We start from the raw sequence: 16356 nt of genomic DNA, 5'->3' as shown, positions 1-16356 counted from the left end.
ACACTCATCCTCGTCCTGCTGCAAACCTGTGCACACTCAGTCTTGCTCCTCTCTCCCACAAATTGTCCCATTTTCCATGGTCAGGGACTGATGCACAAGGGTGAGCACGCTCTAAGTGCTCTGTTGCTGTAACTGTACTGAAATGGAAAGCAGGAAGCCTGGGTGGATCTGTCCCAGTCTAGAGAGGGTTTTAATACTATCGTAAATGAACATTTGATGAGAAATAATTTTCAGTACAATTTTCTAATTACAGAAGTCTCTATAGAAGAATTGTGCGATTGTGTGATAACTGTCTTCATAAAATGGAAAAAGTAGTGGTACCTTAATATTGGTCCAAATTTTCAATATAAGTAGATGTAAATCCATTCCTCAACCCAATACATTAGTTTACATCTCCTGACATGCTGCCTCCTGACAGGGTCAGAATACAATATACAAGTCTAAAGCAGTATTTAAGGTGTAACACAACAGTTTCCAGGTATTCAGATCCATTTTTTTACTTACTCAAGAGGCCTGCAGAACTGAACTGGCCAGGAAAGGTTATGCTGACGTGACCATACACAGACGTCAGGATAAGCATATGGCTTATGAGGCCATTTAGCCTCATAAGTCTTAAGAAAAGTATGAAAGCTGGTGTTGGAGCATTTTTTTATGTCTTCTGATTGAAGAAATCAGCTCTGTTATGCACCTCTAAGAATCAGAAATGAGACCAGATGACAAAGAAGCTGAGGAGAGGACATAAAGGTTCTTATTTCTACAGAGACCCACAGAAACTGATGCAGGAAAGGAGGCCTTCCATTCCTGGGCCAGCAAGCACCACTTGCTGAAGCAAGTGAAGAGCATTTCTTCATGAAAGCATTTGAACAATCGAGTGTTCTCAATGCATTCTGTTACCTCAAAGTAAGTCTCTCAAAATATAGTCCGTGGAGCATCAAAAGATCTCTGTAACCCTGTGATGTCTCGGCTCTCAGGAAACAGGAAAGATAAAGTGATAAGGGAAAGGTTGTGCTTGAAAGTAACTTTTTCTTCTACAAGATATTCTTTATATGATTGGTCCAGGAAATCTAGAAATCTATTATTGCAGATGTTGCCACAACGTTTAACACTAAAGGCCTTCTTATTGAAATAAACATGCAACAAAGTCAAGGGAGATACAATTATATGGAATTTGCTGACAGCTCAGCATGTTGCAAAGTTATAAAAGAAAAATCAGCAGAAGATTTAGGAGGCAAAATTTCCTAAGTTTAGCCTGACCTCCTTTTTGCAATGAATCTACTGAATAGTAGGTTGAGCAAAGGTCAGGTTAAGCACAGGTTAAGAAAAAAGCTCCAAGAGGAGGAATGCGCTGTCAGGGTCACAGAGGCAATGGGATATCAGGGCAGTGTGTGAGAGTTGCAGACACTTCAATATCCTATGCAGTTTCTAGTCCCAGGGCCCAAGTGGGCTCTCCACTGACACCATGGAACACCCCACTGGAGTTTGCACCATGCACACCTCAGTCAAGACTCAAGAAGTGCTGCACAGCTGAGCTACTCCCATGCCTCCAGCCCTTACTAAGAAATCAGGATACACATGGTGTGCTGAGTGATGCATGAGCCAAACAAGTAGTGTGTCAAAGCACACTGACTCCTGTAAGCAAGAGAAGATGTATCTGCTTTCACAGACAAAAATTAGAAACATGAAAAGTGAAAAATGTGGCCCTCAGAGCTCCACGCCACTCACAGAGCCACCGATTCACGGTTCTCAGTCTGACCTCTCTGCTAGAGCCTCTACTCAAGCCCTTGTCTGTCACATGAGTGCATCCCTGACTTTACCCCAGTGTAATCTGGCAGCTCAGTGGCCACTGAAGGGGCACAGCTTGCCAAATGACTCCAGGCATGAAGGTGGGCACAGCCCTCTTCGTGCCTACAGATTTTCCTACCTAAGCCTGTGTCCACTTCCAGAAGGTAAAGTGCAATCCTGAATTTGCCCAGCTTAACATGTCGTGACTAAAGATGTGACTGTTCATGCGATCCATCTGGATCATCACTCATTTACTCCACCTTTTCTTCTTCCCAGGAGGTAAGGTAAACAGAGGAAAAGCCAGAAGGACCTCTTGTTGTGAAACATTTCCTCTCTTCATAGCATGTTACACTACACCCTCCCCCCGCAGCATAAGCCCAGCGGTGTTAATGTGCTGGGGAAGTCAATTAGTCACAAACACCACCAGAGGAACTTAAATATTTTGAATGTATACCATACAATCAGGAAATGCCCACCCTCTTTATCTGTCAGGAACAAGGACATTGAAAACTTTGTAATTTCAAACTGCCCATCAGTCTCCGAGAATTAATCCAACAGCTGTGGAGAGCTAGCGCACAAGAAGGCTGGTAAGGTCAGATAAAATACACACCCCATCCTGCTGGAATGGTTTAAGCCCAAGATTCCACATTTGATCTGCCCTGTCCAGGCCTTCTCTTCACACACTTCCACTGAACCCCTCAGAAGGGCCCGAACAGGCCATTGAACTTCCATGCGGTTTTGAATTACCCGTGCTGTTACTGATTCTCACAAGTTTCACCAGTCCAAAATAAATCTGATTTTTTTTTAAAGTAAATAAATTCACATACTTACAGTGACTTATTCCTTTAGCACATATTAACAGATAACGATACAAGTCATGCAAGTCTAATATACGCTTCCTCTACATTATGTTTTTTACTAACAACCCTTCATCTATCCACTTACTACAAAAATCAGAGACAAATCACGAGTCACTATTCACATCTGTAAAACTTAAGTCTTCCTGGAAGAAACATAAAGATACTGATTTAAATGATAATTACTGGGGTTTTAGCACGTAATAAAGTTATTAAATGGCAGAAGAGACAAAAGCTGTAACGAGCACTGCCTTGCACAACTTCATGAAAGTAACGGAATAATATATGAATATAATTCATGAAATAATATATGAATATCTCAGACAGTGGACACTGGCTGCACTGTTCTGTGTAAAATCAAGATCAAAGGACTAGCACCAATTCAGGGCACTGATATAGCTGTGTAGGCAAACAGAAATTTCTTTTCCTTTTTATTGGCAAGTAAAAGGCAAAAAGTCAAGTCTAGAGTCTAAGATGTCATTACCAGCATGTGGCATATCCACGGATTTTTTGGAGCACATGGGACCATTCAGAGGAGGCTGGTGGTGAGCAGGAAACCAGCCCCATGATGGGGGCTCATCTCCTCATCTTCTGCCATTAAACCTAACACAGAAGCAGGGCTGTGGAGGCAGAGAGCACTTTGAATCATAGAATCATAGAATCACCAGGCTGGAAGAGACCCACCGGATCATCAAGTCCAACCATTCCCACCAATCTCTAAACCATGCCCCTCAGTACCTCATCCACCCGCACCTTAAACACCTCCAGGGAAGGCGAGTCAACCACCTCCCTGGGCAGACCGTTCCATTGCCTAATGACCCTTTCAGTGAAGAATTTTTTACTTATGTCGAGCCTGAACCTCCCCTGGCAGAGCTTGAGGCCATTCCCTCTTGTCCCCCTGGTGAAAAATATGTCCTTCTGGTTGTCTGTCATATTAGAGCCTGTTCCTGACTTTCCCAAACTGTAATCTTTAAAATTATTAATCATGTGACAGCCACATCAACAAAAAATATCCCATTCCCTCAGCCCTCAAGCTATTTCCAGCTAACCTAGTGCTGTAGTGCTGTTCTGCATACCCGACAGCTAGTTTGCAATAAATGCTTGGAAAATTACAGCAAAAAATAAACTCATCATGGCAATACAGCCCCAAAACCAAGAGCCTGTAAACAGAACCAGTGCAATATTGACATGCCAAGACCAAAGCCTGGCACATTTTTATCCCGGATTCAGCTATCTATGCTGATCTGTTGGCCTGTCTTTCTGACTTGGCTTCTGGTCCAAACAGTCCTTCCATGGGCATTTCATCCATCCCACAGGCTGATGAAGAAAGCAAGCCTTGGTCACCATAGCCTAGTCTGATGTTCAGGGACACAAGGCACCAACTCTGTACTGTCGTGCATGGCTCCCACATGGTTTTTGGGTTCGGGCATGATCTTCATTAAGTGAGACCTGTAGGACTTGTCTCAAGCAGCTGAAATGACCACCCAGGACTCTGGTGGGCAGAGGAATCGCAGGAATCAATTATCTATTTCTATTACAGGCTACATGTTCTCCTCTCTGCAGGTATTCAGCTCTCTAACCGAGAGCGGAAGATGAACAAAGTCTTGCCTCCCACAGGTGTTCCCAGGATGACAAGTGACAATATCCTTGCACGTTTTCATAGATTAAAAACCATCTCCTGCCTAATAACGGAAAATAGCCTCAAAAGCTACTTTCCTCTTTTACTCCCAATGCCAGATTTGACTTTATCAGGATTTGATTGTGATTAGGCCAAAAAACCTCTTTACATTTACTCTCGACTTTGTATTTTTCGATGGCAATTCTGCTTCCTTCACTCCTTCATTGTCATAAGACTCTGGCAGCACAGCAGGATGGAAACAGCTGGCATTAGGACACAGAAACATATCTGAGGCACCAGGCGCCAAGCCCTTTGGTGCTTTTTCTAGCAGCAGTAGAAGCAGCTGGTTCCCTGCAAAACTGCCTGAACTCCTGCTTCATCTCACCCCTAGCTGTTAACAAGTCAAAGTGGTCCACGAGAACAGCGTGGAGTCTGCAGAGGGGTTTTTTTGCACTTCAAGTAGGCCATTTTCCTCCATGTCACTTCTGACTCACTGAAATCTGATTATACAGCATCACCTTGGATTATTTACATGAAGTGTTTTGGGGTCTGCCAGTAGAAACAGACATGCTTCAATTTTTTGATGAGCTGGTGGTGCTTTCCATTTGCAAAATGCCTTTCTAAACCAAACAGTAACTGTAGCAATGTTCCCCAAAGAACTGGCTGCCTCTGGATGCCAGGATGATGTAGGGGAGGACGAAGAGAGAACTCTCCTGAGGCTGGGTTCTTATCCAAAGCAGTCAGCATAAGACTTTTTATTCACTACCAGCTTTGCCAGTCCATAAACCAGCAAATACCTGTCAATGATAGGAAGATACTCTACTGCAGGAATGAGCACACATGAGCTGCTCACTTGTATCTCAGCTTGGAAATTGTCCTTTTGCCAACCTGCTAGAGGCAGGAAAACAATCTGATTACCAATACCTGGTGTTGGGAGAGCAAAACATGTCCATTCAGCCTTTAGCATGGCTTCTAGTATGAAGAGAAACCAAAGAGAGGAGCAAACTGGACCTGAAGGTATTGCTGCAGTAGGCTGGTCTCTGCAGCAACTCCTCCTTCAATTCATGAAGATGAGATGTTAGGAATAAATGTTTTGCTGTGAGGGTGGGGAGGCCCTGGCCCAGGTTGCCCAGAGCAGCGGTTGCTGCTCCGTCCCTGGAGGCGTTCAAGACCAGGTTGCGCTCTGAGCAACCTGATCCAGTGGGAGGTGGCTCTGCCCATGGCCAGGGGTTGGATCTGGATGGGCTTCGAGGTCCCTTCCAACCTAAACCGTTCTATGATTCTAAAACAAACAGCATGACTGTAAGACATGAAACTGGGTAGCCATATTTTTACACAAGTTAGAACTTTCTTCTCCAACACTGTGTTACAGTGCTAATACCTATCCCAGACCACAAGCAGCTTGTACTCTAATTACTATATTCCCTTAGGATATTCATGGAGGTTTAGTCTAGCCTAATTTTAAGACTTACTGTTTTGATGACTTCTTCCTAAAAAAAAAAAAAAAAAGAATGAGTGTGTGGCATGAAACAAGCCTGTTCAAGATAGAATTTCTTTTAGATGTTCATTTTTTTTCAGTAAAGTGCAACAATTTTCATGAAGAAAAAGCAAATCTGTTTCTAATTTCAGGATTTTTGAAAAAAAAAGCTAATTATATTCTGCTGTTATATAAATTTTATATCTGATGGCAAAGAAACTGCAGATCTGAAGAGTAATCCATGCTTCATTAGTTTGTGTATTCTGCCACAGAATATAATATTACGTTCTTAAATTAGTTGGAAGCCACACAGGGCTGCAGAGTATAAAAACAAAAGCGAGGGCTCAAGCGAGGTCAAGCATATTTTGTATAGGTCCATAAAAAATCTCATTCCATTAATATTAATAAAGATTTTGAGACACAAGAGTCCTTCAATTAACATATATTAGGCAGGCATTCAAGCGATCCCACTGTGAACAGCAAGAACCCCGTCCTCAAAGACTAAAGCTGTGAGTGCGCTGTGTACATAGCGTGGCAGCGGAACGCTGATGCCACAGCAGAGTGAAAAGGCAACGCCCCGTTGTCTGTGCAAGTAAATACCACTTTATTGCCTCAGCTTCCTCTTCTATTAAGCAGGTTTGTTCTTCCAGCAAGAATAACTTCAAGACCTATTATCTTTGTCATCAAACTTTTCTTTTACTCCTATTTGGCAGGAAGGAGCAGCGGAGCCACATATGAGACTGAGGAACAGGATTTTCATCTGACTGCACCACTTGTTTGTGGATCTCCCTAGCTTATGAACTAGCATTGTAAAAAAGAAATTAACTTGCATGTTCCAGAAATTGCTCTGGACAATAATGGTTCCCACGGTCCTGAGCCTCAGCCATCAGGACTCATTCGCTTGCCTATGACCTGATTATTTGACATTTCTTCACCCCCATTCTTGGTGACTTCCGAGAACGATAAACAATAGAAGGTTACTGATGTCAACCTATTATGAGCCAGGATGCTGTTCTCGGCTAACACGCAGTCAAGCCAGTGCTAGAGCTTAATTAATACATGTTTGCAAATTGTGTGGAGCTGCAAGGCATTATGATTTCAGGTTTCTTCTGTGAATGTTTACCTCGAAGCTTTAGTCAATGCTGCACTGTCTGAACCAAAGAGAAGTTCTGCTTCCATCAGCTATTCGCATAGCTGGTCAAATCACTGTCAGAGCAAATCAATGGGAAATTCCTTTAGCATACTGTAATTTATGGTAGACCTGCAGCAACAGAATTGGGATTAAAATGGGATAAGAAAAGGCAAGAAAGAACCAACATTTCTGCTCCTAGTGACATGATCAAAAAGACAGAGGGAAACCTTGTTTGTAATGTAATTACCTATTAAAGTTCAGTGCAGATACCATTTCAGGTCTAGTCAGAGCCTTCAGATCACAAAACTAGGCAGGTTGAGTTAAAAAAGATACTGAAGTCTGAGTTTCAGCTGACAAAGCTCTATGTAGGTCCACTGCCAGCTCCCACTGAAGACGTAACTAAATTTAACCCCTCTCCTGCCAGCTCACTGAGAGAAGACGTTGACAAAGTGAGGCACGCAGAGCTAACAGCTTCAGTCAGGTCAGGACTCAAGGCAGAGGGACGCTTCTGATGCCTGAGAAGGCTGCTGACTTTAGTGGGGCTGCTGTCAGGTTATCCCTGGACATCACAACTTCCAGAATGTGAAAGCAGAGACCTATAAATCTGTTAGGTAAACTTACACTATTGCTGAAATGGAATCTGATGAAAATAGCTCTGAAATTACTTTAAAGAATTGACTGATGTATTATTGACATCACAGCTCTGGATGCCTCTGTCTGGCATGGCCCCAGCTTTTACCTTGCCCCCATCCACAAACTGCAAATTTCAAACCTACAGACTTTTCAGTGTCTTTAGAACTCCAACATTCTCCTGCTGCTTGCAGTACTGGACAGCAGTCCCAGCGTTCAATCTACAAACTCTTCTGAAGCGTTTGGGACATGTCATGCACCAGAAACACAAACCTTTCCCTAAAAACTTGCAAAATAGAAAATATTATCTTAAATATCTTGCTGACGTAAACATAATTGCAAACAAAAGAAAACCCTGTAGGGGCTAAAACAGCTGAGGGATTTATGGAAGTAGTAACCAACTCCCAGTGACCACCCAGATCGATTTGTGATGGGGCAGCCTACATTGAATCACAGTCAACTTCCCAACTGAGTACCAGCGTGCACATCACAAAGGTGTTAGCAGCAGCAGGGCACGCGTTTGCAAAGAGGCTGAGGAGGGAGCAAGCTTGGGAAAAAAATGTTTAAGAACAGTTCTGATACCAGTGTTTGCTCCAATTAAGTGGACTCTGCGGCAGGGCCAGGAACAACCAAAGAAGTCCTGTGCTTTCCGCTCACTCTCCTGCTGTGTGTCAGGTACAGAGCTCTAGCAGGGGGCTGCCCGCGTTGGACTTAAACTACAGCTTCACAGACTGTCCTTGTGGTTTGGGTAAACAAAAGCCACTACGCTCCAGGTCTGCAAACCTGGTTTCTTCCTCAAACATTTCTGAAGTGCAGGAAGAAGGGGGAAAGGACAGAAATAAAACCTTGTTTAGGTTAATTATTAGTGACTGAAAGCTGCTGTAACTTATTAGAATCTGCCTCTAAGAAGAGAAATATTTTAGCTGTTCAGCTGTGCAGAGGAGACTCTGCTGCATCTCGGCAGCAGGGATGGCATGGTCCAAATGAAAACAGTGGTGCTTAAAATAAAACTCCTCATTTACATCAAAGACATCCTGTTATGAGGAGGTCAAGTCTGTGCAGACAGGTCATCCTCGCCTGACCTTTATGAGGGCATTTGACTACAAGCTTCTCTCTAATGGGCTAGGGAAAGTGTGGGAACTGAGCTTTGTGGAAAGACTTTGCTACAGCAGAAACAATGCTTATGTTTCAAGCATAGATGGAGTTGACTAATTCCTTTAGAAGCTCTGATAAGAATGCTGCTTAACAAGAGAGGCCAGGATGAACTGCCTATCTGGACACAAATAGGCCCCTCCCTGTTTCCGGAACTGCTTTAAGGGTGCAAGCAGAGGTGCTTGCAACAGCCTCAAGTTTGGTCTGAAATACATGGAGAAACAATTCCCATGTTCTCACTGCCAGCTGAGCAGGCAAAAATGCTTATGAGGACCAGCTCCTGTGGTCACTCTTTGAGCTGTCCTACATCCATAGCCCGCTGTGTTCAGGCCGATGGACCCAACATGCTTTCAGGGACACGCTGTTTCCTCTATGGGTGTCCAGAGGTTCCAGGTTTTTGAATATAAAACCAGGAAGAAATGCAACCTCTATTACTTTTCCTGTCTAGCAGAAGCAGATTATTTCTCCATCCCCTGTAATTCAATTTCTTACCCATCAGGAATCAGCAGACTCAAAACACATGGGATAGTGCTGTCTTTGTCTTGCAGAGCTAAAGCCAGAGTTAAACAGAAAGCATATCAGACAGATATAGAGAAGAGCGATCAATAATCTAATCACATCATTCGTTCACCACCAGCAGTCAGTTCAAGGCTGAGACCACAGAGTGTCTTCTATTTGTTTAGTATAACTTAAAATATCTTCAAGAATACGGCTTTTCCCCATGGTCACCTCATTTTCCTGCAAAGATTTTTCTTATTTTCATCTTTACCTTATTATGGAGTGAATAATGGCAAAATATCCATCAAAACAGTGGACAAAGTGATGGACCTGTACCACACAGTTTGCATTTTATAAAACTGGAGATGTAATGGTGTGTGAAAGTAAAGAACTCACGCACCAGATGCCATTCGTGTTATGCTGGTATAACAGCAGAAAATGTAGGATTTGTATATTGTCTTGTGGATAGACTAAAAATAGTTTTGAGAATGAGTCAAATCACCAGTTCTTTACTTAGTTTCTCTTCAAGGTCCCACTGGGCCAAATTCTGTCCTATTTTTCCTAAAGGAACCTCACCGCAAACAGCAATTATTTTGTACTTTTACCAGCAGCCTGGCTCATTGATTTTGACAGGAGTTTGTCTGCATAAGAACCTTGGGATTTGTCTTGATCTATTTAATTGGACTTAAAGTGTGAGCTCTAGGAATAAGAGGCCGTTGTTAGCATGAACTTAAACAATGCTGATACAGGCTGCAATTAAATGTCTACAAAGAATGGGTAGATGAGTTGCCTTGCCTGCCTGCCTCTTAGGTGGCCAGACTGCATTAAGAAGCTTTACTTTTGTGGCTTCTTTGATACCTTGAGCAAAGTCCTGCCCTGAGACATGCACACACAGCTTCCAATGAATTAACACATCTCCTGTTTATCTCTCAGTTCTACCTCCAACACTTTCTCCAGTTGCAGACTCCTCTGACAGCTCAGTGAGCGTAACATGATTCACCCTTCCCTCCTTTCTCTTCCCTTGACTAGACACTAACAAACACAACAGAACTTGAGACAAGAAGGCCCTTATAATGAAAGATTCAATCACAGCTTACTAAAAACAAATGAGAGCCCTAAATAGTGCATGAAGCTGCCTCCAGTCTTCTAGCTGAAGTAAAGAAATAGAAGGGAGAGAACGGCCTGTGTTCACCTCTTGTGTAAGCAGGTGCTGCTCTTCAGGCCTGCATGCTGGTGCGCTTGCTTAGGGCTGAATTTGCCCTGAACCATACAGTTCTAAAGGACCTGAACCATTCCACTGAACTGCGCTGATTCTCCCTCTGACCCCAAATACACACGCATGTCCTCTGCAATGGAACAGGTGAGTTCCTTCTGCTGTCTGTGTGTTCCCTTCCTCTGGGCGCACGTTTTGTTCCTGCTGTATGGCTTCACCTGCCTCTTCCACCAAACAGCAGCAACATCCCCACAAAAGGAAAACCATAAACTGCTCATCCATTGTGTTCGCTATTTTCTGTGCTGTGTGTTGGACCGTAGCGTAAACTTGCTTGACTTTGTAAGAGAGAGTTCTTGTTCATGAGAAGTATGTGACTTCTGCTCCTAAAGTTACAGTTACAGATTACTTAAGAACGTATCTAGAACACAACTGGACTTTTTTGACAGCTCTGGGTTCTCTTGTATACTGCCCTGGCTTACTATGTGACCGCAAAGAGCTCGCTTTATGAATACATAGGCTTAACATAAACAGCACATAAAGAGTCAGAAAGAAGACAAAAACTAGCATGTAAAGAGGCTAACACCGCACAGTTCATACCCCAATTAGGAAGACAGTACTAAGGCTTTTAGAGATAGCATAGTCATGAAAGCAGAGTTAAAGATGATGAACATGCGTACTTGGTGCAGATGAGATGGCACGGCACAGGGGTGAGGATGGGCAAGAGGAATGCTGCAGGAATACAGGTAGGGCCACAGTGAGTAAGTCCTAAATGCAATTTCTTATTCTAACAGCTGCCAGCACCATCTCCTGCAGAAAAACTGAACACCCCTGCACTCTGTGGATTTGGCATAGTCTGCCCCCCCAATTAGAAATCTAAAGGCAATTGTAAGTAACAATGTATTACTAAGTAATAGTAGTAATAAAAACATATCACTAGAACAAGTAAGAATTAGCTCAAGTCATATGTGTGGGGGAAAAATGCATCAGGGAACAATGAGCAGCTTAAATTGGACAACACAAACAGAGGATGAAGCAGCAAGAGTAACCAACGGCCTAGATCTGTCAACTGGGAGAACAGAATGGGTTGAAGGAAACCCTAAGAAGTCATGCTGGAGTGACAGAAGAGTTTTATTAAAAGTAATAATGAACATCAGTGGAGAAAGGAGTTGAAAAACCTGCATTAATTTCTCTTTGGGCCACATTAAGATGATACCAAAGACAGAAATTAGTTTGGTACTTACTAACGTAAATGAACTCATTGACCCAAAGATGTAAGAGTTAAGAAAACACCCCTGAGAGTGAGATGTATTGACCAAAAATGGAAAAAATCACGTACAAAACCAGAAAAAATCATAAGAACTTGTTTGGAGAGAATGTGTCCTACTCCCCACAGACAGTCCAGAACACATTTCTCTGAAAGCGTACCCAAAGCACACCCGTCTTGTTTCAAGACTGAAACAAGATTGCTTGCATACAAGTTAACTCCATTTAAAATAATAGAATCACAGTTTTCTTGCTACGTAACAGATGCTCCAGCAAGTAACGGATGCTGAGCGAAGCAGGAAAGGGCAGAAGACAGAAGAAAGCAAGTTTCCTGTTGAAAATTAAAGCACCTAAACACGTTGATGATGAAAAGGCAAGAGACAGCACGGACAGCAAACTTGAACGTGTTCTCCTGAAGTGCTCACTCGACATATTTGAGTACTGATTCAGACACAGAGCGTGGATCCAGATTTGCCTTCTGACACATCAAGAAAATTGCAGTCACCGGTGAAAACACTTGGTCTAAAATCAACAAACTGGTATGAAAATGCAGGGCTTTACTGTCAACTGAGCCAGGAAAATGCAAGATACACACATCTCTGAATGGATCTATACCAATGCAACAAACCCTTGCTCCTTTCCAGTGTTAAGTTAAGGTCACCCCGCCTAACAAACTATTTCACGTAGACTCTCTCCACAAAGTCTCCTCTGCAGGCAACAGCAGATAACAGGCAGCTGAATGACTGAATACTCTAGGTCATCCAAAAAAATTAGATCAAAGAGTCCCTGTAGTCTATTGAAATGCAATTGCTTCCAAATCACATTGTGGTGTTCCAGGCTTGAAAGACTGGGTCACTGCAGTTTTATTGTGGAGAAGCTATTGCTAATGAAAGGAACAATGGAAAGATTAGTGCTACCAACCATATAGAAGAAACACCACTTTCGGTTTAATTGCAGTGAACAAAGCAAATAGGAAAGAAGGGCAACCAAGTGACAAAAGTAGTTGGTGCAAAGAGGATATAGAAGCTATTCACAAGGCTCTCTTGATCAGAGCACAGCTTCCAGACTTAACATATGATTACTGAATTTGGATCACAGTAAAACATGACGCGGCTGCCACTACAGGCAGCTGACGACACATTTTTAAGAAGGCAGCCTTGCAAACTGAGAGACTAAGAATCCAGTTGCTAATTTGCCTGGGCTTCATTAAGTGAAATAAATGGATAGGGCAAAAGGAACAATTACACTTTATTTGTGATACACACTCTGCGGGAGATTATTATAAGTAAAGGTTTATTTCATTTACCACTTTAAAATAACAACTTAAGGTGAAATCTGTTTAACCTTGGAACTGGTTAAAGAGAGAGAGATTCTAACTGATGGCATTGAAAAAGGTTCTGCCATAATAAATTAATAATAAATTTGTCCATCCCACAATATTTCTTCTCTTTCATCAGTTTCTGGATCTTTTCTAAGGGCAGCTTACCAGTCATAACAATCTCTGTGTCGAGACAGTGGTAAAAGATCCATTTCAGCTTCAGTTAAGATCACCACATTCTGTTTCTCTGTGACCTGAGGCAGACTTGAACCTTCCTTCTCCAGACAAGACTTGACAAGCCCAGCTTCACTCAGCCCAAAGCATGCTAAAAAATGAAACGTGACCCAACTGTATCTGTTGTGCGTTGGTAGAGCACTTCTTAGACAAACAGAGAAACACTGCAAGAAGTGAAAACAGTGTTTTTCTGAATAAATATGATAAAAGCTAGAAGCTGTAAAAATTTAGCTTCCACAGAAACAACTGAACACACCGATATTAACAGTTCAGCACTACAAACACAACTTCAAAAACAAAAGAAAGCTTCATTCCAGTTCCTGGCACCTGCTCTAAAGTCGTGCTTGCAACCGTTCAAACGAACTGTAAGATACTAGTTCCTCTAACTTTCTGAGAAAAGAAGTGGAGCATTCAAAACATAATCCAGACTCCTTCAACCAGTCATCAGTATTCAACAGCTCTTCTAACAAACCACCCTCTTCTCAAGTCACTGATTACTATTTCAAAGGAAGCACTGGGCGTCTCAAGTGCTCCTCTCAGGCCCATCACAGTTCAACAGCCCTTATGGACAAGTACCTTTGCAAAACAGATTGCTAGAGGGTGACCAACACATCCTCTGGACCTTAGCCAACCCCAAAGCACACAGACAGCTTCATCTACCTAATCACTACATTCACTGCCTTAATCTGCATCCGTAGGAGACTGCTTTGCAAGTGCAAGGGCTTAAGCCTCAAAAACATCAATAACTATTAATTCTGCAGATGACTCTTCTGAATTTCATCAATAAAGACTTCTCTGCAGGCAATGAGCACTGTAAAACATATTTGGAAAACATCATTTGTGAGCAATAATTTTTCAGTAACTTGGATGACAGCCAGAAATGGAATATATGCAATGATAATATTTAACACATTCATAAGAGATCAACTGAACAAGGCTTACAAACGTGAATAAGGCTGGAATTGCCAAAGGAAATGAAGGGAAATAGGTTCATAACTCCTGCTGAGCTAGAAAATTCACCTATCCTTAAAGCAGTTGACAAACTTAGGTGTCACATTTTTTCTCATTTGTTTTTTCCCTTTCTTCACAGCAGTTCAAATACAGGAAGAGCATTTACTTAAGAGCAAGCAAAAAAATGTATAAACTATCACAAACTATAACAAATGAAAATTGCGACAAGATCATTACTAGGACCACCTGCCAGTTCTCTGCTTTTGTCCCGAAAGACTGCACCACTCTGTGTGGTGCAGAGTTCACTGACTATAACCAAACCTCTTCTGTCAAATGCAACCAGTGGTACTAGGAAAATCACCAAGTGCTGTATGTTATCCTCAATATTATATGGATTACAGCTACTATACCACGTACAAAAGTACTTTTAACATTGATTTGTTTTAAATAAACACTTACCAAGCCTACACATGTAGATATTGCTACTGAGGAGGTGCTATCATTCCTTATAAATCCCTGGTAGAAACACTGCTCAATGTCACGTTCCTGAGAATTTGAGACTCCATCTTTCCCGAGTACCTGGACAATAAAACTGTTGCTTAAAATGGTCGAAGGTTTAAGTTCTAAGTGAAGCTCCTGTCCAAATGCTGAAAATCTGTAGTGCAAGGAACTCTTTGAGCTCTGAGTTGATCTCTTTCTCCTAGTACTGTGCAAAACATCGTGTGAAATGTATGATCCACTGGAATCCACTTTGACGGGGGTCACAAACACATAATCTGTAACGACACAAAGTTAGCCATCAGCTTTTGTATCCAACAAATAAAGTGAGCATCACTCTAGCATGGTAAGCACCAAGCTCGCAGTACAACATGAAACATTCCGTCATTCAGGGAAGGGCCCAAAAGCTCCGCGGGCTGTGTGTGCGTCGGCTTGACTGCCTAAGCTCCCCCCGTCAGTCAGACAGGCTCTCAAACAGTGTTTGTTTCCTTTCTGCCCCACTGCGAGCTGCAGACTTGCTCACATAGCTGTGAACATTCCCACAATCGCTCTTCTGCAGACATTTGTCATCACCAGCAGATCTGGAGGCTTTCCCCTCCCCCTGTATTAATTGCTGTCAAATGTGAAGGCCGCTCTGGTTTGAGAGTATTTTCCTTCCCAAAGAATGCAGCAAATATTATATCGCTGTGGGGGTAACCACGACTGAGACTTTGTGGAACTGTACCATTTGTTCAAATGGATTAAAGGATTAATTTATTAATGCCTTAAAAGAGTGAGACCTCATCTCTTTGTAGTGACTTGATTAGACTGGGTTTCAAATTGTAACTGACCTTCGGCATCCTACCCCATAACCTCTAGTGAGACACTGCTCCTCAAAGAACGTTATTGTTTGGGATAAAACAGGGGGGCAATCACAAAACTCTTTGTGAGGAGAAGACTGAGATCTACTCTCAACCACCATAGAAAGTCAAAAATAGAGGCCCTGATTCAGCCAAGCAGGTGCCCAGCTGGAAGCACATGAGCGTTGCTGCTGACCCAGCCATACAGGGATTACTGGGATCCTGGAAGCTGGGCCTGAATTTTAGCCGTCTGCTGAACTCAGACCTTTGCACCTATTCCTGGCTCTACGAGTAAGTATGCTGAATAAACTGCTCCCCAGCCCCATGACATTTTTGAGCTGTATTTCTCTGTGACTACTTAAAGACGCCCATGCGTTTGACAGTAAAACAATTCACCTCTCATCCTAAATTGAAATAACACCGTTAGAAAAGAAAACTCCCTCCTTGTGTTCGAACAGATGTTGCAAAAACTATCAATCCCTTTGCCTGAGCAGTCTTTATTGGACACATATTAAGCTGAAAACACAACCAGTGGTAGGTTGTTTTCCCTTAGACAGTGGAAACAATACATCAAGAACTTTCGCTTTCCTCAAGTGGTGTTAATCAATGGCAGAAGTTGAGGACGCTCAGCAGGCTGTGGCCAAAACTTGCAAGCAGCTGCTGCAGTGAGGGAATCCCCCAGTGAGCAGACAAGAGGGTGCAAGAAAGTTTTCCTTTCTGCACCCTGGTGGAGCTCTCTATTGTACTTGGTTTCCACTCGCACCCAATAAAAAAGCACACTTCAAATTTCCCAAAGCCATCAGCATCTCCATGTTAGTCCCTGAAGCCTGGGAACAAACACCTCCTGAGCTCTCACTCACCCGGGTCCGCTCTCTCCAGGTTTGTTTTCCCTTA

At 42.7% G+C, this 16356-nt stretch overlaps 2 protein-coding genes across 2 annotated transcripts in view; one reads left to right on the top strand and one right to left on the bottom strand.

The window, feature by feature from the left end:
- Window positions 1-16356, bottom strand: part of ADAMTS18 (ADAM metallopeptidase with thrombospondin type 1 motif 18) — an 84511-nt gene that overhangs the window by 65530 nt on the left and 2625 nt on the right. Inside the window, exon 2 of the mRNA XM_069868798.1 lies at window positions 14585-14901. Within this exon, the coding sequence (XP_069724899.1) occupies window positions 14585-14901 (317 nt within the window). The remainder of the gene's footprint in view (window positions 1-14584; window positions 14902-16356) is intronic.
- CLEC3A (C-type lectin domain family 3 member A) overlaps window positions 7727-16356 on the top strand; it is a 244155-nt gene continuing 235525 nt past the window's right edge. The window contains exon 1 of the mRNA XM_069868338.1: window positions 7727-7736. The gene's annotated coding sequence lies outside the window, so the exon portion shown is untranslated. The remainder of the gene's footprint in view (window positions 7737-16356) is intronic.

Source organism: Phaenicophaeus curvirostris, chromosome 14 (assembly GCF_032191515.1).
Source record: "Phaenicophaeus curvirostris isolate KB17595 chromosome 14, BPBGC_Pcur_1.0, whole genome shotgun sequence".
In the NCBI taxonomy this organism is placed as follows: Eukaryota; Metazoa; Chordata; class Aves; order Cuculiformes; family Cuculidae; genus Phaenicophaeus; species Phaenicophaeus curvirostris.
This window is presented reverse-complemented; position numbering and strand designations above follow the sequence as displayed.